Source organism: Grammomys surdaster, unplaced genomic scaffold (assembly GCF_004785775.1).
Source record: "Grammomys surdaster isolate TR1022 unplaced genomic scaffold, NIH_TR_1.0 126118, whole genome shotgun sequence".
Taxonomy (NCBI): Eukaryota; Metazoa; Chordata; class Mammalia; order Rodentia; family Muridae; genus Grammomys; species Grammomys surdaster.
This window is the reverse complement of record NW_021620926.1, coordinates 2,327,073-2,352,341: the sequence shown is the minus strand read 5'-3', so window position 1 is coordinate 2,352,341 and position 25,269 is coordinate 2,327,073. Positions and strand designations below refer to the sequence as shown.

General features: G+C 38.8%; 1 protein-coding gene across 8 annotated transcripts in view; it reads left to right on the top strand.

Moving 5' to 3' along the window:
• Positions 1-25,269, top strand: part of Grik1 (glutamate ionotropic receptor kainate type subunit 1) — a 388,808-nt gene that overhangs the window by 307,639 nt on the left and 55,900 nt on the right. For 5 of the 8 annotated variants that reach the window (XM_028756334.1, XM_028756331.1, XM_028756337.1 and 2 more), the window contains one exon: positions 22,194-22,301. In XM_028756334.1, the coding sequence (XP_028612167.1) occupies positions 22,194-22,301 (108 nt within the window). Of the gene's footprint in view, positions 1-22,193; positions 22,302-24,439; positions 24,485-25,269 lie in introns of all 8 variants that reach the window. The other 3 variants (XM_028756332.1, XM_028756330.1, XM_028756333.1) reach the window with 1 other exon arrangement.

Sequence of the window (25,269 nt, the reverse complement as noted above, 5' to 3'; positions counted from 1 at the left end):
GCAGACATGGCACACATGGTGCTGGAGAAGTAAAGAACTACATCTTGTTCCATAGGCAAACACACACGTAGAAAGAGAGAGAGAGGGAGAGAGAGAGAGAGAGAGAGAGAGAGAGAGAGAGAGAGAGAGAGAGGAGAGAGAGAGAGAGACAGACAGACAGAGACAGAGACAGAGACAAAGTCAGAGAGAGATGGGCCTGGCATGGACTTTTGAACTGTCAAAGACCACCCACCTCCAGTGACACACACTTCCTCCAACAAGACCACACCTCTCAATCTTTCTAAACCTTTAAAATAGAGCTGTTGACTAAGTATACAAATATATGAGCCTTTGGGCAGGGCATTCTTATTCAAATCACCACACTAACAAAACATGTAAAAGAATCAATAAATGAAATTGTCCCCTGTGGATATTGAGTTGATCGTTAGATAAATATGCTGCATAGTTTAACTAAAGAAATTCACACTTGAGACAAAGAGCATAAAACGCTGACTCTCATACAGGATCAATCTTGCCAGCTAAATGATAAAGTGCTTTCTAGTCATTCACACTTTAATAATTTCAGGTATGAATTTTTAAGTAAATTAAAACATAAAAATCTCAAGCTCAATAATTTTTATTTTGACTCTGAATAATGCGATTAGTGAAATAAGGGCATTTAAAAATATTTCTGGCTGGAATTATATATTAAGTAATACAAGATAAAAAGAGGCAATAGTGGGAAGGAAAAGATGAATACAAATAAAATCTTCAGAAGTAAAACCAAAGGTCATCTTCCATTCTCTATGTTCTCATGACCTAAGTTTTAGCTTCCCAACAAAAAATAAGCAAATAAAAATGAATAGGAAAACAAAACAAGCAAACAAACAAAAACCACTTACCTTGGAGTGCTTTGTGGAGCATGCCTATATAATCAGAGTACTCAAGGGTTGAGACAGAATTAACTTCAATACTAGTCCAGTCTATATAGCAATTTGACCAGTACAACCTGGTCAATATAGAAAGACATTGTATTAATTAAAAACAAAAACCACTAAAACAAAACCAAATGACTTACTTTATGGGCTCTGTATCATAATCACCTGAAATAATTTATAATCCAGTCAGTCAGTGTTAGGTTGTATCTTCCTACTCTTTATAAATGAATCTTATGGAATATTTCACAAGAGGCCTTTCAGAACATAAATTTTCACCCAAATGTACATTGTTCCCTAGGGACTAGTGCCTGACAATGTAACTCACTGGCAACAGGCCAGCACTACTGAGAGCTGGAGACGCAGTCTCCCAGCTACTGCACAGATAGATTCCTGAAGGCCAGGGTCAGCCAACACTCCCTAAAACTGGGGCTCATACTGCATAGGGGAACTGAGCTAGGAAACAGGGATGACTGCTACAGGAGGAAGGAAAAGGACTAACTTCGAGCACATGAATTTTATTCTGTACTATGTAGGCACTCCAGTGCATACTCTTCCCTACTTAAACAGGATCAGCTCATGAATAATAGTTGTCTAAAACGAGAGCAAGAATTAGCATTCACCTTCGAGAAAGGTTTACTATAGAATTCGTAGGGCAAGAAGTACTCACAGAACACATAGCATTAGAATTGACTCACAGATAGTTCATTGGCCTCTGAATGTCAGGAATTAGAGAGGTCTGTGTTCTTCTCAATCACTGGGAAGTTGGAAACCAATAAAGTGAGAAGAGGGTGTTGCAGCTATGCTGAGTATGGGATGACATGTTTTATTGATTCAAAAATGAGGACACCTTGACCTAAGTTTACATGGTGGGGAAAAAGGCAATTCTCTCAATTTTCCTGAGACTAGGGCTGGTTCTAGGAGACACTTACTTCTGTTTTAAACTTCAGACAGCTCTGGGTAAAATTGAGACTAGAAGATTGCCTTATAACAAACTTGCCCACTGTTCCCAGAGCTACATAGTTGGTAAATTCGCTCTTTCATTTGATATTAAGTAAATAAGCAATCTGCCCTTCCACAGTTCGACCCAAGAAATCAACAAGAAATAATAGGGTAAAGCCAATGACTAGATGTTCTTTGTAACATCTGCTTCCTCATGCCCAGCACTTGAAAATACCTTTTATATGACTTTCCTGACTTCTGTCAAGACAAGTGCCTGATAGCTTTTGAGAGGACTTTGGACAGGTCTATGGTTTCTGTATATCATCCTCGTTTTACTCTCAGTGGGTATCCATGAACACCTTCCTCTTGCTTCAGAAGTGATTTTTCATTGGGGCGGGGGGGGGCTTCCCTTTCTGGAGCCTTGGAGGTTAGAATTTTTGTCTTCTTTCAACTTGAAAGCTTTGTGGCATTCTACTTCTCAAAATTTAAGTAAGAAGGCACTTTGTCAGCTAAATGAATTTACAATTGGATTTAGTCAATGTCCCCTAAAGCTAATACTTATATGATGCCAAGAAGTAATACTTAGGATGCTAAACGGTTTGCTGGAGCAATAGGCAGAGTGGGCATGTGTATATATTCATTTTTAATACAATTTAAGAAACTTAAGCTTAGAAGAGGGAAGGAGGCAAAATATGCTGGATTCGTCTTAAAGCCTTCCCTCAGAATATTTCCAAATTCAGACCCCAGGATAACGTTTGAATTGCATAATAAGACCCCTGTTTCATGGATTTTCTTTTCCTTGAGAAAAGATAAACTGCTGGCATCCCAATCTCAGCATTAAGCACAAGTGAAATTTAAGGTCAAGAGAGGCCAGACCACCTCAAGCTGGGTAAAGATAGGTGGTGATTTCCCTGGAATCAAGTCCAACAGAGTGCTTGCCCTCAGAGTGTAGAGCATGTCCTCTATTTTAACAAGTTAAAAGGGGGCAGGATGGAAACAAGCCATTCCTTTCAACAAATTGCTTGATTGAGTTCCAATTACAATTTTATTCTTCCTTGTAATGCTTTTACGTGTGATGTCTCTGGTCCCATTAAAACTGCTGTAAACCTTGCATGAAATCACCTACTTGATTTGCTACAAGGTAAAGTCCTCTCAGAACAGAAAGGCCAGCTATGTCTCAGGTGGCATTCAGCATTCCAAACCTGGAACATAGATGCTTTCGTCTATCTACAGGACACCAGTACTATGAGAGTTGTTGGCAACATTCAAGGTTGTCTGCATGTAAACAAGTATGCCTTGAATTAAATAGCAAAAATTCTCAGTATCATTGGCTTTATATATACATGGCTTTGAAAGGAAATTCAGAGATGGCACAGTGGCTTCAAAGATACAAAATCACAGTAGAAATACCTGAGGGATGAAGAGAAACAGAAATATCTTTGATCAACTTGTGCCTTAATATGATTGATAGCACTCATCCTTGCAATTTCTTATAAGGTAACTCTTTAAATAAATATACAACAAATGCCAATAATGAAACTCAGTTGGTTAGATGTACTTGTCCAGCTGCTAAGGGACAAATTGGACATGAATCTGGGCTGGAAAGAATGAAAACTCCATTCCTCTTCTGCCCAACCATTCAACCTCCTCTGCAGAAACCATCATTGATTCTGTGGGACTGAGGAGACCCAGCATGTAGTATAGCAAGAATCTCAAGTACAAGTTTTATAAAGCACAAATGCCCTCTTCTTAGGAAAGCAGCGAGTTAAATGAGAGGGACAGAAAATCAATCCCAAACCGAGGCAGACAGACATCATAACAAATCAGGGTAGTGATGACAATTCTGGAAAAATACTTGACCTGTCTTCGGGGGGTTGAAGTGTGGCGTCTTGGAGGAAGGGGCATCGGAAATAAAATCTGAAGGACAGAAATCAGCAAGGAGACACTGGGTTACTGTAAGCTTGATCAATGTGGATAATGAACTAAACGTGGAAAATGTGATAAATGAACAGCAAGGTTAATGAGCATGTGTGGAGGGGAGCCAAATGCCCCTGTACAAAAGAAAATGCAAATGAGCATGCAGCAATACATAATAAGCAGACTTTGAATAAATGTAATCTAAACAATTAAGCTGCCGCAAGCTGTCAAACGCTGAGCTATGCAACACCAGCCCAGAATGCTCTTTTACGTGCTCTTAGGCCCAAAATGTGCTAAGGATACCAAGAAAACTCTCTGAATCCAATGCCATCACCAAGATTTTATCAATACATAACTTTTAATACTAAGTAAAATATTGGTGTCAGATATAAAATGATCTGTTACCCTCCATGCTCAATGAATTCATCATTAAGTTGTGCTAAGCACCCTGTCTTATGTAATCAAGCAAGCCACTTGTTCAACATACCTGTCTAGGAGTATATGCAAGACCACAGAAGCTGATAACCGTGAGATAAGCGGGAGCTGGGTATTGGACATGTCAGGTCAGAATTGAAAACACCAGTATATGTGTCCTTCAAGCATATCTTTTATTAATCATTTGACTGAATAGCTCTTATTATGTCACACTTTGTGAGTAATTCAGGTTTGGTAATAGTTGCTTAAGCTTGGGGAGAGATAATGATCTGAAGGCAGGTCCTAAAAGACACAAATGCTTCTGCTGAAAATACGAATCAATGCAAAGAAGCTGATTCTCCTGCTCTGTTACTGCAGGAAGTAACTTAACCCTGTGAAGTTCCTACTCCACTTGCTTCATTCTTGATACCCACCCAGTAACACTCCCGGGCCTCCTCACAAGGCACTTCCCTCTTAAAAGGGTGGTTTGTGTGTTTTTAACGCTGTGGTCAATCTTACTAAAATTAAATCACATATGTACTTTTATTAACTTACTTTGAAAGAAAGTGCTAGAGATTTGGAAGACAACTTTTAGAGATTTTTCTTGGTTTAAAGAGTTTTCTGAAAGATGACTGGTAGTAAATAGTAAATCTTCCTCCACACTTGTCCTAGTTTGCTTTCTATTTCTGGGATTAAAAGCATCATGACCAAAAGCAACTTGGAGAGGAAAAGGTTTGTTTCCATTTACAAGTAACAGCTCATTATCAAGGGAACCAAGACAGGAACTCAAGCACAGCAAGAACCTAAAGGCAGGAACTGAAGTAGAACCACCACCAAGGAAGAAGACTCTTCAGGCCTAACTCAGTTTGCTTTCTCATACATCCTGGGACTGCACACCCAGGGTTAGCACAGCCAATGGTGGGCTATATGCTCATACATCAATCATTAATGAAGAAAATGCCCCATAGACTTGGACACAGCTCAATACAATAAACAATTTTTCAGTTGAGATTCCCTCATTCCAGATATGCATAGATTTATATCAAGCTGACAAAAACCAATCAGTCTGGCACAAAAGAGAAGAAAATGATGCTGACTAATCTAGAGTTAAACAGAGACAAACTCATCCTATCTAATGAGCACAATTTAACTGAGCTGAAATATTATCAAAACAATTGACTTTTTCTAGCCCAGCTTAACAATTCCACAGTAGAATTGAAAGACAGAGAAATGTATGTTGCTTCTACTAAAAGAAATTTTGAAAGCAGCATTTTTAAAGTATATGTAGCACCAAACAAAGATTTCTTTTCTTGCCTATGATTAGTGAATATTGTCTTAAAACTTCATTAAGTCAAATAACCATAGTCTAATTAAGTCTTTTGTAGTTTTGAGTGGTTTCCTGAAATGTCACAGGATTTATTGAACTCGTTTCTCCACTTGACTGAATGTTCTTCAGAATCTGGGTGAATTTAAGCCTTAAAATTCTTACCCTGGAGAAATGAATGCTGACAAGTGTTAGGGTTGAGATACTTTTGTTTAATGTGATAATAGGAAGCAAAATTGAAGGGCTCACTCAGCAGTTTCTGCCAGAGCCTCACGCTATTGCTTCAGGCAAACTCCATTGCTGTCTTTTGTGCTCCAATAGGCACAGATCCAAAAATGGGCAGTTAAGGAGGTGCAGAGTCTGGGTTGTTGGGTTCAAAACATTAGAGCATGTCAGAGGATGACAAACAACACCAAGAGGGATAAGAAAATATAATGTTGCAACAAACTAAGTTTCCTTGCCTACTGGGCAAGAGAATACTATATCCCTCTAGTGATGAGCTTGCATGTCTGATGAATGATGGGATAGTTGATCTGTTTTAAAGGAGTCTCTGCACATTTTGTTTACTTGATTCTTTGTAGAACTAGATGTCCCTCTATTTTTTCTTTCTTTCTTTCTTTCTTTTTTTTTTGGTTTAGGTTTTCAAGGTGAAAAATAAACTTTTAGAGAGTTCAGGAGAGGTTCCTAAGTCATTGGCATCTGGACTCAAACACCTCATATTTACCTATCTTCCTGGAATTTCAGTAACTTTCAAAGCAGAACAGAAAACAGAATGGGAAATTCTGAGAGACCACCCTAGTCAACATCCTCATATTAGAGAAGAAAGATTGGAAGCCCTTAGGGAAGAGATTAGCTCAGTTAAAGTAATTACTCCTAAGCCAAAGAAGTCTTGATAAAGGAAATGCCAAGCTACAGAGGTCCAAAGTTGAGCAAAATGCTGCTGTACTGTGTCAAATCATAAAGGTCTCTGACATGAGGTTTAACAGTGAAGGGCTTGTGTCATTTCAGAGTAATTTCTTGCATAGTTATGTCATCTTTATGTATTGGGAAGTGGTAGTAGTACCTGAGATTTTTAAACAGCTTGTTCAGAAATGCAGTTTCATTAGCATGCAGTAAACAGAGACTAGACACCTAATGTTTAGTGCAAAGGGACTGGTAAGCCCCCCCCCCCGCAAGGGAACTGGTTAATATAAACTACTTCCGTATTAAGAAAGCATAGCTTGAAGAGAAACACACACAATAAGTTGTACCAAGGGACTGCTGTGTGGAGTATTACAAGATATAAACAAAGCACAATTAAAACCTCTAGAATAAAGAATGGGCCAGTAGGTCTGTAGTTAAAGCACTTGCAAGGCAGGTGTGAAAATCAAGTATGAATTCTTAGCACCCATGTAAATGCTGAGTAGGCATGATAACCTATCTGTAACCTGTCTCCATTTCTGGAAAGTAGAAACAGAAGAGTCCCTGAGCAAGCTGACTAGAAACACTGGCCTTCTCAACAAGCTCTGAATTTGATTGAGACTCTGTCTCATTGAGTAAAGTGGATGAACGGCCAAGGATGATATCCAACATCAACATCAGGTTTCCACATCCACAACCACACACTTGGACACACATAATACCATGCTCCTATTCCATGTTAATAACAATTTAACTTTGCTGTCATTACATTGAATAATACCTTACTTACAACTCTAAGCTTGTGACAAAGCTTTGTTTGTGAACAACACATGCTACATAATTAGCTGCCCATTAGCAGCTATGTTGTAGCTGTTGGTATTGGTTTTTAACTTCTTGGTGCACTGACATTGGGATCATCCAGACTGAAGTGAATAGGAGCTTGCCATTCACTGTTTTACTAAATCCTCCTGTTTTTAACCTTAAAACTTCCTAATTTTTCACGTAACTTTTTAAACTCATTCTGTCGTATCATGGATCCGGTGTGCCTTGTAAAAGGCTGTATTGGCATCTCAGAATAAAAGAAAAAAAGCTATTTGGAACTTGTTAAAATGAAAGCAGGGGAAGAAAGACAGAGTAGAGTATATACAGAAGACATTTTAATGGAAGCAGGCTTGTATGACGAGAAAGAAAGAGGTTTAAAATTTGTTTTACAATTAAAGTTTTAAGTCAGCAAAAGAAACCAACATTTATGGTTTAAAAGCCTCTCATCCGAAACATACAATTCAAAAACCCAAATCTCAGAGTGCAAGCCTGTCATGAGACCGGTTTCAGCCAGTAGTTGGCAAACAGAAGGGGTTAGGAGGGCACTGAGAGGCAGTCTGGCAGAAAATCAGAAGTGGTTCAACTGCAATGTCATGTAAGTCCAAGAGTTCAGGCGCTGTTTTAAAGAATTTCCCTTTGCAGTGGCAATTAGAGTTCTGTGATGAATTTCAGGTGCCCAGACAGAAAGGGCTGCATGACAGTGGTTCCATTCATTCTCCTACAGACAACAGCATCTAGCTTGGTGACCTTGACTTTCAGGACAGACTGCTTTGTCCTAGGCAAAGCAAAGAAACTAGAAAATAGCATCCTAGAAGCCAAAGCATATGATTTTTGCCTCTCTAAGTGATTCTTCTGGATCTGAGATGAATCTATCTGGGCAATTCAGACATGTAAAGAGCCCCTGACATACTGAGATGTCAGAAGTGAAGTGATGACTCATGAATATTCCTTTATTTCCTCTTTCATTTGGAGGTAGAGGGTACTCTCTCCTCATGACACATTCTAAGTCCATAGTCACAGTGTAAACTGAGGAAAAGTGTCTGTGCCTTTGTGGTTTTCTTGTGACTACCCCCTGGAGAATGCAGGGTGGCAAGTTGAAAGCAAGGGCAGTCTGTCTTGGAATGCCCACAGGGATTATTACTGACTGTAGTATTTGTTCTCTTGGATAAACTGGGATGATCTGATACATTTCTTCTTCTACTGTAAGGGTCACATGAGATAGCAAACGGACATCCCTTTGTATCTCCCAAAGTTATCAATATGACTCTCATACAAATCCAATGTGAAGAGACTCCCCAAATCTTAATGCAGGTGGAGGCACAAGCCAATGCTAGTTCACAGTTAGAGGAACAATGGTTACAGTCTCTCCACCAGAAGACAGAGTCTAAAATAATCCTGTTAAGCTAGAGTAAAAACTTCATGTGCTGCAGGGAAACTTTTAAAGGAGTAGGAATTACATTTCTCTGGGGCACAAAAATCTGTAAGTTAACATATAAGTTCACAGTCTGAGCTCTCTGTAACAGAAAATAACACAACAAAAAAAATACAGACACTACTGGAATTAAATCACTCATTCACGTAGCTGTTAGTGATCACATAAGGCACTGGAGGAATATAGAAATCTGTTTAAAAATGTTTTTATTTTCAAGATTTAGGTAATTCAGCAGCCTGTGATTACATCATAAATAATGTCAGAAGATTAGTCATATTGCAGGAAGGTTGTTGTCACTGAATTTGGGCTTGATTAATTTACATGGGGCATAGGAAGATAGTAATTAACTACATAAGCTACTGGAGACGAGTTGACAAACTCAGAGCCTCTTCTTCAAGCAGCTACTGAGCTCACAATATTTGACTTTACCTTCCAAAGTCATTCTCTCGCTTTCAGAAATTATTTTTTGTTATTTTTACTGACTCTTTTATTACAAGGTGTTTAAAGGTCCCATTGATTCTTAAATAAATTATCACAAACTCTTTGATTTAGTGTAACTCAAGGCTATCCTCACACTTATTTATTTGTTTGTTTATTTATTTATTTGCACATGGAGGCACATTCATCCTTCAGAGTCCCTGTGGAAGCCACAGGATGCCAGGTTTGAACATGTCTGTCCTTCCAGCATGTTTTGAACTCAAGTGCTGGGCTTGGCTCTCAGTGTCTTACCCACCGAATCATCTTGGGGCTACACAGCTTTATTCTCTTGTAATTCTGGAAGTCAGAAATCTGACACAGACCTCATGGATCCAAAGTCCAAGCTTTGGAAAACATTCTCTAAGCTGAATTTGTAGATCTTTGCTTCTGACTTCAAATCCAGTGATGTAGCATTGTTCATTCCTCTCTCCAACTTATGTAACTATTATTACATCATCTTATGTCTACCTGGCCCTTCCTGGGTCCTTCTCATATAGACCTTTGTGGTTACATGGAACAAAGCCAGATAATCCAGGTGATCATTTCCTGTTAATGTCCTTAACTTGATCATATCTGTGTAGTTCTTGCTGACATAGTCTAGTGTAGAAGACTAGAACATGAGTAATGGAAGATGGACAATATTATTCACTTAATCATACAAGTATATTAGAACAAGTCAAGATAGTATCAGTATAGTATCCATATGCTTTTCTATTCAATTTGGTGAGTTTATCTTTCTTCAAAGTACTGAACATGGGGGAGATTTCCTGCCTTGCCAGAAAAATACCTTACTTACCACTGATAAGTCTGGAATCCTGCAAACCATAAATCAGGTGAGGGAACAGTTTCTCGAAGTGTTAGACCTTAGTTCCATATTTCAACACTTGGTCCTTGGTAATAAGTTTGCTGTCTTTGATTAAATGAGATTTGTTCTCGAATATCACAAGCCAAACATCATTTTCAAAAGAAATAAATCCCAATTTTATATTTTATAACATTTGAGAGTAAATATTATAAAATTTAAACTGTACACCTTATAAATAAACCTATAAAAACTACATAAGCCTTGCTAAAATTTCAACACATTTCTTTGCATCTACTTAGACCTAAGGGTATTAAGCTTTAAGGGCACAGTCCTCATCTCCTCAAATTCTATATGCTATACACACTCACACTTTTCCATTACCTTTATTTGTTCATGGTTTGGTGTGCAATACATCTTTTGACCCTTGAAAGTTCAGCTCCTTCTTTACCTTACATACATGAATGTGTATAAGCAACTCCCTCAGTGCACACAAGCCTTTTAACGACTTCCTAAAAGGAAGAAAAATGAGCATGTGAAAAACCCAAGATGGCATCATATTTATAACAATAAAAAGTTATATAAATGCACATCCCCTGCACAGAGCTACATGTGCACACAAAAACAAGCTTGTCAGCATCTTTTACTGAGAGGTTATCTAGGTATCCACTGATTATCCACAAATAAACCTTATTTAATAATATTCCAAGGTTTGATGATCAACAGAAACTTGAAAATTAAGTTTAAATGGATCCGTCACAGGGCAAAATTACTATTGATAAAAAATTTTGTCCTAATTCTTGTTGCAGGTGATATTTAAAACAGGTGCACACTATCTGTCTTGTGATCTAGGGCTGCCATGTTCCCGACTAGGCTAGGCCTGGGGCCATGAGCAGTGGTGGCATCACCACTCGGCTCAGGCTGCCCGCTTAGGTGGCCAAAGACACCAGCACTGCCAACGTGGGAGATAGCTCTGCCAATCTTCCACACTGTCTCCACAAGGCTGGGCTGAGCCCATACCATTCCAACTTCCATGCGGGCCAGGTAGAAATGAGACTCAAAGGCTTTATATGTTTAGTAATGCTCAATAAACAAGTGTAAAGTTTCTAATGATCACACAATTAGAGGTATTTCCCAGTTAACTAACCTAGATATAAGTTGTTACCCAGGACTGCTCCTGATACAAGCATGTTTCTCCATCCTCCTACATCTCTGTCTCTCCCACTTCTCTTCTCCCTTCTCCTCTTCCTCTCCTTACTCCTCCCACTTTGCAGGGAAAATTTCCTGCTACACATTCTAACTCAATAGATGGTGTACATAACTTTACACTTTCATTTTTAATATTGTGTGGCAGTGCTAGCCTATCTAATCCATGAACCAGCATAAGAAATTTCTGACATCAAACTAACCATCCTGTCCACCAGAAAAAAAAATAAACAATCTGTAAAATTTTTAGAAAATTTAGTGTGCGTGAATTGTATCATTCACACCAAAAGAATGAAAGAAAAAACATATAATATTTCATTTGCTAATTTTAAAGATAATTAAGCATGATCAAAATGCACTTCAGTTACCTGAACTTATATTTTGTACAAAAATTCTTCTGAAGTAACAATTTCTAAATTTTTAAAAGTACATTTTCACTAATATTCTGACAATGTCATACATGCATATAATGTATTTTGATCACAGACATCCACCTACTTCCACAGAACTGAACCACTATCTCCTCCAAATTTCATGCCATTTAAAAACTGTTAACCCACAGAATTCATTAGTACTGTCCATAGATCCATGAGTGTGGGGCTATCCATTTTAGCATGGATGACCAAAGAGCAGTGATACCTTAATAAACCAACTCTTCCTTCTACCATGGCTGGTCATCAACTGTCAACAGTTCCTCAGGTAAGGGTGGGGCTTAATGAGTCCCTCCCCATTCCATGCTGGAAGCATGACTGACTTGATCTTGAGCCATAGCTGCTGTGAGATCATAAATATACCAGTCCCATCATGTCCAGAAGACATTATTTCACAATGGCCTTGGACAACCTCCAGCTCTTAGAATCTTTCTGTTCCTTCTTACACAATATTTCCTGACCTCTGAGGGAAAGGATGTGATGCTAGTGTTCCAATATGGCTGAAAAATCTACCATGACCTTTCCTCTGTACTTGACCACTTGTGTGTTTCTATGTTAACTGTCATCCACTGCACAAAGAATTCTCTGATGGCATTTGAGACCTAAACTAAATATAAAGGTAGAGATTTGAATTTAGAACCAAGTTTGAATTATATGCATTTAGCAGAATTATGGTAGATTTACCTCTGTGCCTATGAACTCCTCAGACATGAGTTCTTGGCCAGATTTGTAACACTAAATAGAAATGACTTCTTGCCAGGCCTTGTGACAGGGTGAAATGTGCTCTCATAATACCAGCAATGGGATCTTTGGGATCTTCATGAACCTTCTATCCCAATCCTCACAAAAAAATACAATAGTTTCTAACAATCAAAGAAAAACAATGTCTTAAACTACAGTTCTCAATAGTTCATGTTCCCTACAAGAGGACATTCTATTCTCAAGTATTTGTCTTTCTTTTTTTTGAAATTAATTTTTTATTGGATATTTTATTTACATTTGAGGTGTTATCCCCTTTCCCCATTTCACTTCCACCCAGAAACCCCCTATACCATCCCCCCTCCTCCTGCTTCTATGAGGATGTGCCCCCACTCTCACACCCACTCCCACCTCCCTGCCCACTAATTCCCCCACACTGAGGCATCCAGACATCACAGAACCAAGGACCTCCTCTCCCAAAAATGCCCAACAAGGCCATCCTTCCCTACATATACAGCTGGAGCCATGGGTCCCTCCCTATGTGCTCCCAGTCTGGTGGATTGGACCCTGGAAGCTCTTGTTGGTTGGTATTGTTGCTCCCCCCATGGGACCACAAACCCCTTCAACTCCTTCAGTCTTCTCTCCAACTTCTCCATTGGGAACCCCATGATCAGTTCAATGGTTAGCTGTGAGCATCCACCTCTGAATATGCCAGACCTTGACAGACCTCTAAGGAGACAGCTATATCAGGCTCCTGTCAGCATGCACTTCCTACCATCCACATCAGCTTCTGCCTTTGGTGACTGCACATGGAATGGATACCCAGGTGGAGCAGTCTGCAGACGGCCTCTCCTTCAGTTTCTGTCCCACACTTTTTCTCCATATCTGCTCCTGTATTTTATTACTCCTTATAAGAAGGACCAAAGCACCCACACTTTGGTCTTCCTTCTTTGTGAGCTTCATGTGGTCTGTGAGTTATATCTTGGGTATTGCGAGCTTTTGGGCTAATTTCAACTTACCAGTGAGTGCATACCATATGTGTTCTTGTGATTGGGTTACCTCACTCAGGATGATATTTTCTAGTTCCATCCATTTGCCTAAGAATTTTATGAATTCATTGTTTTTCATAGTTGAGTAATACTCCATTGTGTAAATATACCACATTTTCTATATCCATTCCTCTGTTGAATGACATCTGGGTTATTTCCAGCTTCTGGTGATTATAAATAAGACTGCTATGGACATAGTGGAGCATATGTCCTTGTTATATGTTGGAGCATCTTTTGGGTATATGCCCAGGAGTGGTATAGCTAGTTCCTCAAGTAATGTTATGTCCAATTTTCTGAGGAACCGCCAGACAAATTTCCAGAGTGGTTTTACCAGCTTGCAATCCCACCAACAATGGAGAAGTGTTCCTCTTTCTCCACATCCTCACCAGCATCTACTGTCACCTGAGTCTATGATCTTGGCAATTCTGACTGGTGTGAGGTGGAATCTCAGTTGTTTTGATTTGCATTTCCTTGATCACTGAGGATGTTGAACATTTCATTAGTTACTTTTTGGCCATTCGAGTTACCTCAATTGAGAATTCTTTGTTTAGATCTGTACCCCATTTTTAATAGGGTTATTTGGTTCTCTGGAGTCTAATTTCTTGAGTTCTCTGTACATATTGGCTATTAGCCTCTATCAGATGTAGGGTTGTTAAAGATCTTTTCTCAATCTGTTTGTTGCTGTTTTGTCCTATTGACAGTGTCCTTTGCTTTACAGAAGCTTTGCAATTTTATGAGGTCCCATTTGTCAATTCTTGATCTTAGAGCATGAGCCATTGGTTCTGTTCAGGAAATTTTCCCCTGTGCCCAAGTATTTGAGGCTTTTCCTCACCTTCTCTTCTATTAGTTTCAGTGTATCTGGTTTTGGGCTAATTTCAACTTACCAGTGAGTGCATACCATGTGTGTTCTTTTGTGATTGGGTTACCTCACTCAGGATGATAAAGGATGAAGGTCCTTTATCCACTTGGACTTGAGCTTTGTACAAGGAGATAAAAATAGAACCATTTGCATTCTTCTACTTTCGGACCTCCAGTTGAACCAGCACCATTTGTTGAAAATGCTGTCCTTTTTCCACTGGATGCTTTTAGCTCCTTTGTCAAAGATCAAGTGACCATAGGTGTGTGGATTCATTCCTGAGTCTTCAATTCTATTCCATTGATCTTCCTGCCTGTCTTTGTACCAATACCTTGCGGTTTTTACCACTATTGCTCTGTAATACAGCTTTAGGTTAGGGATGGTGATTCCCCCAGAAGCTCTTTCGTTGTTTTCGATATCCTGGTTTTTCTGTTATTCCAGGTGAATTTTCAAATTACTCTTTCTATCTCTATGAAGAATTGAGCTGGAATTTTGATAGGGATTGAATTGAATCTGTAGATTGCTTTCAGGAAGATAGCCATTTTTACTATATTAATCCTGCCAATCCATGAGCATGGGAGATCTTTCCGTCTTCTGAGATCTTTGATTTCTTTCTTCAGAGACTTGAAGTTCTTGTCACACAGATCTTTCCCTTGATATATTATTTGTGACTATTGTGAACAGTGTCATTTCCCTAATTTCTTTCTCAGCCTGTTTATCCTTTGAGTAGAGGAAGGCTACTGATTTGTCTGAATTAATCTTATATCCAGTCACATTGCTGGAGTTGTTTATCAGGTTTAGGAGTTCTCTGGTGGACAATTTGGAGTCACATAAGTATACTATCATATCATCTGCTAATAGTGACATTTTGACCTCTTCCTTTCCTATTTGTATCGCTTGATTTCCTTTTGTTGTCTAATTCCTCTGGCTAGGACTTTGAGTACTATATTAAATAGGTAGGGAGAGAGTGGGCAGCCTTGTCTAGTCCCTGATTTTAGTGGGATTGCTTCAAGTTTCTCTCCATTTAGTTTGATGTTGGCTACTGGCTTGGTGTATATTCCTTTTACTATGTTTAGGTATGGCCCTTGAATTCCTGATATTTCCAGGACTTTTACCATGAAAGGATGTTGAATCTGGTCAAATACTTTCTCAGCGTCTAGTGAGGTGATCATGTGGTTTTTTTTATTTTGAGATTGTTTATATAGTGAATTATGTTGATGGGTTTCCACTTATTGAACCATCTCTGCATTCCTGGGATAAAACCTACTTGATCATGATGGATCATTGTTCTGATGTGTTCTTGGACTCTGTTTGTGAGAATTTTATTGAGTATTTTTGCATCAGTATTCATAAGGGAGATTGGTCTGAAGTTCTCTTTCTTTGTTGGGTCTTTGTGTGGTTTAGGTATGACCGCCATGGTGGCTTCACCATGACATAGAATAAATTGGGTAGTGTTCCTTCTGTTTCTATTTTGTGGAACAGTTTATAGAGAATTGGTATTAGGTCTTCCTTGAAGGTCTGATAGAATTCTGCACTAAAACCATCTGGTCCTGAGCTTTTTTGGGGAGGGAGAATTTTAATGGCTGCTGCTATTTCTTTAGGGGTTATGGGACTGTTTAGATTGTTTATCTGCTCTTATTTAACTTTGGTACCTGGTATCTCTCTAGAAAATTGTCCATTTCTTCCACATTTTCCAGTTTTATTGAGTATAGGATTTTGTAGTAGGATCTAATGATTTTTTTGTATTTCCTCAGTTTCTGTTGTTATGTCTCCCTTTTCAGTTCTGATTTTATTAATTTGGATACTGTCTCTGTGCCCTCTGGTTAGTCTGGCTAAGGGTTTATCTCTCTTGTTGATTTTCTCAAAGAACCAGCTCCTGGTTTTGTTGATACTTTGTTACTTCTTTTTGTTTCTACTTGGTTGATTTGAGCCCTGAGTTTTGTTATTTTCTACTGTCTACTCCTCTTGGGTATATTTGCTTCTTTTTGTTCTAGAGCTTTCAGGTATGCTGTCAAGTTGCTAGTTTCTTTTTGTAGGCACTTAGAGCTATGAGTTTTCCTCTTAGCACTGCTTTCATTGTGTCCCATAAGTTTTGGTATGAAGAGCTTTCATTTTCATTAAGTTCTAAAAAGTCTTTAATTTCTTTATTTCTTCCTTGGCCAAGTAAGTTATCATTGAGTAGAGCATTCTGTGTATATGTTGGCTTTCCATTGTTTTGTTATTATTGAAGACTAGCCTTAGTCCATGGTGATCTGATAGTATACAAGAAATTATTTCAATCTTTTTATATCTGTTGAGGCCTGTTTTGTGACTAATTATATGGCCTATTTTGGAGAAGTTACCATAAAGTGCTGAGAAAAAGGTAAATTCTTTGTTTTAGGATGAAATGTTCTATAGATATCTGTTAAATCCATTTGGTTCATAACGTGTTAGTTTCCCTGTATCTCTGTTTAGTTCATGTTTCCATTACCTGTCCATTTCTGAGAGTGGGGTGTTGAAGTCTCCCACTATTATTGTGCAAGGTGCAATTTGTGCTTTGAGCTTTAGTAAGGTTTGGTTTATGAATGTGGGTGCCCTTGCATAGATATTTAGAATTTGATATTTGGAGCATAAATATTTAGAATTGAGAGTTCATCTTGAATGACTTTTCCTTTGATGAGTATGAAGTGTCCTTCCTTATCTTTTTTGATAACTTTTGGTTGAAAGTCGATTTTATTCAATGTTAGAATAGCTACTCCAGCTTGTTTCTTGGGATCATTTGCTTGGAAAATTGTTTTCCAGCCTTTTACTCTGAGGTAGTGTCTGTCTTTGTCACTGAGGTGCATTTCCTGTATGCAGCAAAATCCTGAGTCCTGTTTACATATCCAGTCTGTTAGTCTATGTCTTTTTATTGGGAAATTGAGTCCATTGGTGTTAAGAGATATTAAGGAAAAATTATTGTTGCTTCCTGTTATTTTTGTTATCATAGGTGGAATTATGTTTAATTCTTAGTACATAGGATTGTCCGCTGTTCTGAGTGCAGTGGTTCCTCAACTGCACTAAGTGCAGTATATTTTCTGCTGCTCTGAGTGCAGTGGTTCCTCTACTTCTCTGAGTGCAGTGGTTCCTCTGCTGCTCTGAGTACAGTGGTTCCTCTGGGATGGGTCAGGATATAGTGTCATCAGGGGAGCGGGCCAGCTAGCAGTCTTTTTCTTTCTATGGAAGACAAGGTATTCACCATAGCAACTGAGGATGGCTGTGTAAGAAAAACTTGAGAGAAGGAGTTAGGATCCTTTATGTATTTAAATTTTATTAGAAAAAATGAGTAAAGCAGTCATTTTAATTAATTAATATTTATAAGTGTCTACTAGGAGAACCCAGAATTGGGTGTTAAGCATTTATATCCCCAACACATGTATATATGCATATATTACATATATATGTAACTATAACAACTAATAATTTCTTGTGGAAAGAAATAAACAAAACATAAAAATGGCTAAGGACACATTTTTTTGTTCTCTCTGGTTTTGATTTTTATATTTCATCCATTAGATGGTAGACCCACAGGAAAGTATTATTTGACTTAGCTGCTGTTAAATGGTAACTGTCAAGAAACCTAATAGGTAAAGATTAAAGCTATCTCCTAAAATAGGGACAATTGTATAAGTATTGTTTTCAGTTAAGTATATTATAATTGTGCCCTCAGTAAATGCATCTACAGGAGGCAAGCAAATTATAATTATGAAGAATGTAATTATATGCCATTATCTAAATTGTACATGGTTCAGCCCTGTTTCACAAAATGGGATCCTTATGGATCTTATTTATGGCATACAGAAAATGTATGTTCACATTGATCAATAGTTAAGCTGGTGATTAATAAATGCTTAGCAGCAATTAGCTCAAAAATTCAAAGAATATATATAAATACAACTTATCTAGCAATGGGAGGCAGGCAGACATGTGTAATGTTGGCTGCACTAACTTTGAAGGTCAAAAGATATAGCTCGGTAAAAAACGCAGGCAGGGAGTCTTTGTAGATATTTGAGGCAAGGAAAGAGGAATTGTCAGAAAATGAAAAGGGGACTTTTTGCCACTTGGATGTACAGGGAGGAAAGCGAGAAGTGGGAATTACTCTGCTGCTGCAATGATTGGAACAAACACTAAGTTCAAGAATAAAACCGAGGCAACTGACTCCAAACAAAGCAACACAATAGGCCCACTCTGTAGAAATAAAATTGGATTTCCAAACAGGGTTTTAAGACCATGCTATGAGCTATATGCTACATCAAGAGGTAAATGCTACTGGATCTTTACATTTCCAGAGAGCCCCATAAATTCTTCACAATGGTCTAAATTGATTCACGACATGACCTCTGTAAAAGAAAAGCTGCCTTGAGGTAAAAGCTTTTCCAAAACTTTGTAGAACTTAATGAAAATAACTACCTCCATCCAAACAGATCAGGAGGTGGGTTAAGATTGCTCATTGTCTGCAATGAACTTCACCTCAAACCCCTAACACAGTAGAGATTTCACCTGAAGCAAAGCTTTAGATAAATTGTCCTCAGACACCAGGCATTTGCAGTAACTCCAACACTGTAGATAATTTTGTAGCTTTTATTTCCACAGAGGCAGCCTTTTGCTTTAAAATAAGGTGGTGGCTAAGCACGAAAATGAAGATTGCTTTGTTATGGGATAAGGGACTGTGATGCCAAGAACCGTACAGATGCACACCAAAGGAAGTTCCTTGAATATGTCATTAATCGCTTTTGTCCTCTCCGTGGAATCTCTACATTGTATCTCAGCTAGCGTAACAAGCCATATCACGATTGGCTGTAGCAAGGTCAACTTATTTTTAAAATTTTTATTTTTAATTAATTTTGTTCTTTGCAATACTAACTACTCTCCTCCACCACACACACACACACACACACACACACACACACACACACACACACACATACACACACACACACACACACACATACACACTTTCCTATCTTTCTCTCATTTTTTGTTAGTACCTTCCCTACCAGTTCTTTTTCAGTGTCCTGGCTTTTGATTAGGTCCCATGAACCACTTGATTCAATCAGGATTGTCTGTGTGACCACTGGATTATAACTACCCAGTTGGAGCCTGCTGGGCTCATCAGTGGGTTCACAATAAAGTTAGTGTGGCCCCATTTTAAAGCTGATGCTACTGTTTACTGTTATTTGCTCCTACCCTACCCTCCGGTAAAACCAGGGAACTAAGCCCTAGAATATGAAGAAACAACTCTCCACCTGTGCTTAGGAATTGATCAAGTGGGTGCCCAGTTTGCGACTCACACGGTTCAGAGGGAGGCATGGAGTCTTTCTGTGCCTCTTCTCTTTCTAACATATTTAGCATCTAGTATTTTCATGGAAGCACGTGTAATTCTGATGTGACAACTATTCTAGAATTCTAACCATTTTAGCTAAATGGCAACCAGAAAATACAACTACTTTTAAGTACTTTAGCTTTTGATTTTAGGTTGATTATTTTTGAAACTTTACATGGTATGTAAATGTCCTTACAATGTACCTATGTTATATGTGCAATGTACAGATGTACATTATACTCTGTACATCTTACTATGGAACTACACTGATTCACATTTAAGAGTGTGAAAGTCAGTGGGGGGAGGGATGAAGAGCCATGCTGTTCCTCTGTTCACATGTGAGTATATGAACTGATTCACTACATGTTATTCTGTGATAACTGCCTGCTAATACATCACCTACATATGACTGTGTCACTCTTAAAATAATCCTACTAACTCTGTAATCTCCCAGGAGCATCTGACCCTGACATTGTTCTACTAGAATCTACCAGTGATTCCTGAACCTCTCTACTGTCCAAGAAAACTAGTTTGATTCATAAAACCTTTATTAACAAGGGCTGACCTCCCCTGCAAGGCTTGTTTCTCATGACTCCTCACTCTGAATTTAGGGCCCATGGGAACTTTCAATGTGTTTGTCACTTCCTGCTTTAGCTCAGGGGTGAGTCTTTGCTTGGCCTTTGAAACCTCAAACATTTTTTTCTGACTCTTTCCATATATTTCACATACATGTTTGTTTCTTTCCCTGCCTTTCTCTTCATTAAGCTGTGTGACTCTGTTCCTCACACTAGTGGGGTGGTGTTGTAAACCACTAACGTACTGACTGTTGGAGCTGTACACTTTTCCATTTCCGGCCAACTCTCTGATTTGGAGACCATGCTTATTATGTTTATTTTCACATAAACAAATACTAAAAGGAATAAATAAAACCAGTTTTTTTTCTGGAGGGATTCTGTTCTACCAACACCTTCACAGGACCACCCAGCAACAACAACTAACTAGGTAGCTGTGCATTCTGTAGCTTCATCAAATACACGGAAAATTAACCCCTAAACCTCCAAAATAAAACAGAGGTTGTGATGACTGAAAAGATAATTGTTATAGTTTAAGATGATATCAGTGTTATGTTGGGTGTCCTTTGATCCTCACATAAGAACTGACATCATAGGCCAATACAGGTTCAAGTTAGATAACTTACCTGGAATCACACATCCTAAATTCACCCTAATCTATGGAAAATCCATGTTCTTTCCACTTTTTTTTTTTTTTTGGCCATATGGAGAACTGCGTATAACAGGGAAACATGATGCAACTGACTTCTCATCTCATGGCATCCTCAGGATCTTCACATTATACAAACCAGATTGATTTCATAAAGCTGGAAGAGAGAAAAATCTTGGAAATGTGCACAAAGTTCTGAGTTCATTTATAAATGAAACTCAAATAAACCAAGTTGCCAAAAGTCACCAAACCCTTGAGACCTGAAAACCACTCTTTATTGCTTAGTGAAACCACTAACGTTGCCTGTAATTATGATTTTTGTTTCTTCAAATCATGTTGATGCCTGTATAACTGCAATAACTGCTCTTGGAAAGGATTTCCACATCCTAAATCCTAGGACCTGTTAAGTCACCTTATATGACCAAACAAACAAATATTAACTATAACTGTGTGCTTGAGTGAAAGATGAAAGGATGGAGAAATAACCCATCATTACACATGGAGGCTCTAAATGCAACCCCAAGAAGAGCGATATTCATGCAAACAGCAGAGGGTTGTTGTGGACTCAAGACACAGAGTGCTGAAAGCCACCAAAAGTAAGAAGAGACAGCTAGAATGTCCTCAAGCACCTCCAGGAAACCTCTAGAAAGATTCTGCAGAGCACACAGCTCTGCCAACACTATTTCAGCTTTTATAGAAGAACGGTTTTAAACCAACAAACTGTCCAGGTCCAGACTCACACACTGTTGATCCTGGCACTGGTAGGCAAAGGCAGAAGAATGGGCATTCAGGGTCAGTCTTAGGCTTCCTGGTGGGTTTAAAGCAGATTGGACTAAAAACCTTACATTGGACTGGGAAGGGGAAGGGCTGTGATCAGGGTGAAACATGAATAAATAAATAAATTAATTAATGGAAAAAATGAAAAAAATAGACATAAAAACAATGAACTACAGCAGCCATAAGGAACTAAGATTCCTAAATATTAAGAGTTATAAATCATGAATACCTTGAAAATTCAGTAATGTCATTGGTAGACCATTTGTCCATATCTTTTTCACAGAGGAAGAAAGAAGTAAGAGGCACTTCCCTTTGGCAGCACCTTGACGTGGGTTTAAACTGACCTTGGACAACAGAGTGCTATGGCCTCTTGGATTTTTTTTTTAACTCAATAAACATGATTTTATAGCAACACTGCTTCCTGCCCATTTAGACTGCCACCATTACAGGACAGACTGTGTTTAAAATGTTAGGGCTGAGACAATAAATGAGAACCAATAAAACAGTGAAGTGTTCCACTTTCAACTCAGTGATCCAAGGCAACAGTTCAGAATTCATGATGCGGCTGGGTAACCAGACCCTGGGATAGATCTGAGGCATTACACTGCTGATGGGTTTGAGATCATGGTAAGTGCCAGGCAATAACACTCCACTCTTAACTGTCCTCAGGCACGATGGGATGGCTTGACTGGGCGGATCACCTTCAACAAGACGGATGGCTTGAGAAAGGATTTCGATCTGGACATTATCAGTCTCAAAGAGGAAGGAACTGAAAAGGTAACTTCCTGGATGGTGAATAAATTAACCAGTGCATTCAGGAAAGGGAATTCATTGTTCATGCATTTTAGTGAAATGGCACAGACAAGTTGGAGAATGACAAAATGACTTTCTTAGCACTTTCCTTGACATCTAGCATTCTGGCTCATTCCCTCACAATTGGAAGGTAGGCACCAATGGGATAGATGGTCAAATTATAATTTGGAATTAATACCACTGATTAATGTTTATCAACGCTTGGTCTATAAAGCCACTCTTCATTGTCATCCACATATCCTTAAGCACTGGCATGGTAAGGTCTATTTCATAAACATTTTACAAAGTTGAGCTTGGATTTGGACTGTAGAAATTGCAGCTGGTTTATCTATGGCAAGGCACCCAAGGGTTACTCAGAAATTAATTTTAGCTGAACTCTATTTTGAGATTAGTGACAGAGGGATGGAATAAAATAGTATAGAAGAGGGGCAAATTTACATGGCATCCTTAATTTAGGACAAATGCTAAAAATTTTTATTTTCATGCTGAATTCTCACTTTATTTTAGTTGGAAGTCTCAGTTTCAAAGTTTGGGGTTTTATTTTAGCTATTACTTAGACTAACATGAATGTAAACTGTTAAGTAATGACAAAGGAATTTTGCTGCTCAATATATTTTACGATTTTAATTTAATATCCACGTCCGCAGGTCACAGTCAGCATTATAGTTGGAGGATTTGCCTTCAGGACCTAAAGATTAGGTCCTAAGAAGACTTAAAGATTGGGAAGGTCCAAATTACCTGGGCATCAGATCGCCATAGATCAGTGCGTTTTCATATGACAGAGACTAGCTCACAAAATGTGATGCTCAATATAAAAGAGCACTTTGAAACAGCTAATTTCTAATGGTTGGTTTTACTTTTAATGCAAGGTAACATTTCCTTATCTGTTTCGTTGTTGCCGTTTACTGGGACACATTCTTCTCCCTTGGCAGATTATAACTGCCCTCTTCCTGCACATCCTATCCCTAAACACCGTGACTTCAAAGAAAGATCAATTAATCTAGATGTTGAAGGCTATCACAGGTGTTGAGATGTTTGAGAAGAACAATAAGCTCACAACTTTGGAAGTCCACATGTATGTGGGTTTTCTATTTCAAAAACGCTGCTTACTCTCCTTCTTCCTGGTTTGAGCATTACTCCGCTGGCTTCCTCTGCTGGTTTAACAGAGAACAAAACAGCTACCTGCCTCCATATGGGACTTGGGCCCGAGGGAACAGAGAAGAATGTTTATTGTAACCTAAAAGCTTATAGTTACTTTAAAGAGGATCTGTTTCTCTAAACCCTCTCCTTTTGCATTTTTTGGCTCCTCTGAGTATGTAGCATGGACAAAGTAAGGCTGCTAAGGAAATGCCTGTCCTTGGCTCAGACAGGTAATAAACTAGTCAGAATCCCCACAGCTATTTATATGCACATTGAGATTTTACACATTGAATTGCTGTTTTCCCATCAAAAGCAAAGTCAAAATAGATGAAAGTATTTTCTATTTGTTTCTTATCTCTTCAACCTTTGCAACACCTTTTTTCTTCAGGTAACTTGGCCTCAGTTCCTGAGATTGCTGGTTGAGTCTTGAAGGCAGTGGGGAAAGCTAACATGTCCCTCGGGATCCAAGGGAAGACATGCCCGCACTTCCCATGCCAGCTTCTTGGGGCTCACAGGCGAACCATTATCAAAGTCCATCCGTCCTTTGCATCTAACCTTCTACTTTCTGCAAATTCATAATCAAAGATACACCATTCAGCGTGTTTCTCTGGATAGCTTAGGAAATGTGTGTATGTATGTGTGTGATGAATGACTGATTTAACCACCATAGATTCTTTTAACAGTTCTCTTAAAGCATGGTGAATATTCTCTACCCCTGTCGCATATCTGTGAACATTCAAAAGCGCTTTGATTTACTTTATGCTGTGTAAAAGGAGCACGTAACTTCTGTGACACTCAGCCTGCCCCTTTCATTTCCTCGTCATACCTATTGTTGGTCTTTATATGAATTAAAATGCAAAAGTCCCAAACAACAGGTGAAGAGTGTCACACAAACTATATACGTCACAGTTCCTGCTGCATTTTAATTAAGTGTGTTTTTATTTTTCCCTCTGAAACCCCAGGCCTCTGGTGAAGTGTCTAAGCACTTGTATAAAGTGTGGAAGAAGGTTTGTACCCTGATAACAACTGCAGGACACTTGGGGTGGGGTGGCTGCCCTCTGCCAGTCTTACCAGGCCAGGGGCTTACCAGCTGCATGCAGATTAGTAGGGAGACTCCATAGAAGGGAGGGGGCAGGGAGACAGAGTGTGTTCACGATCAGTATTATCAGGAATTGAAAGAAGACATTCGATGGGCTAATGAGTGCTGGGTGGGTAAATATTTCTTTCTCCCTACATTAGCTTTTCCATTGGACTGGATCAGTGTCCATGGAGACTGTGAGGAGGTAACACAGACAGTGGCCCATTTATAGATCTTCTCAAACCTCTAACTATTTCCCCTTAGGGGAATGAAAACAACAGGTTTGATTCATCAGACTAGTCAGATAGGCTCAGGCCTCTGAAGGCAAGGACACTTTCCTCAATGTCATCCAACTGTGAAGTATAGGCCATTTTCAAAAACTCCCCTTGCTCAAGAGCTGTCTTTGCTTTATCAGAGCATACCGTCTTGACATTTATTCTGGAACTGGTTTCCAGAGGACAAATCAACAGAAAACTTTTGAAGGGAAATGAGATTATCTTGTAAATTTTAACACCCACTATTTCATAGTTTATTGTAAAGGATCATGTTGCCAGTGACTGTGCATAGATTTATACAAGCAGATGTTCGACACCAGAAAGGCTTGCATGAGGAAAGTGTCCCAGTGACAGGCAAATGTCACACTGCTGTCAGCCTTTCTCCTTACTCCTCTCTCTCTCTCTCTCTCTCTCTCTCTCTCTCTCTCTCTCTCTCTCT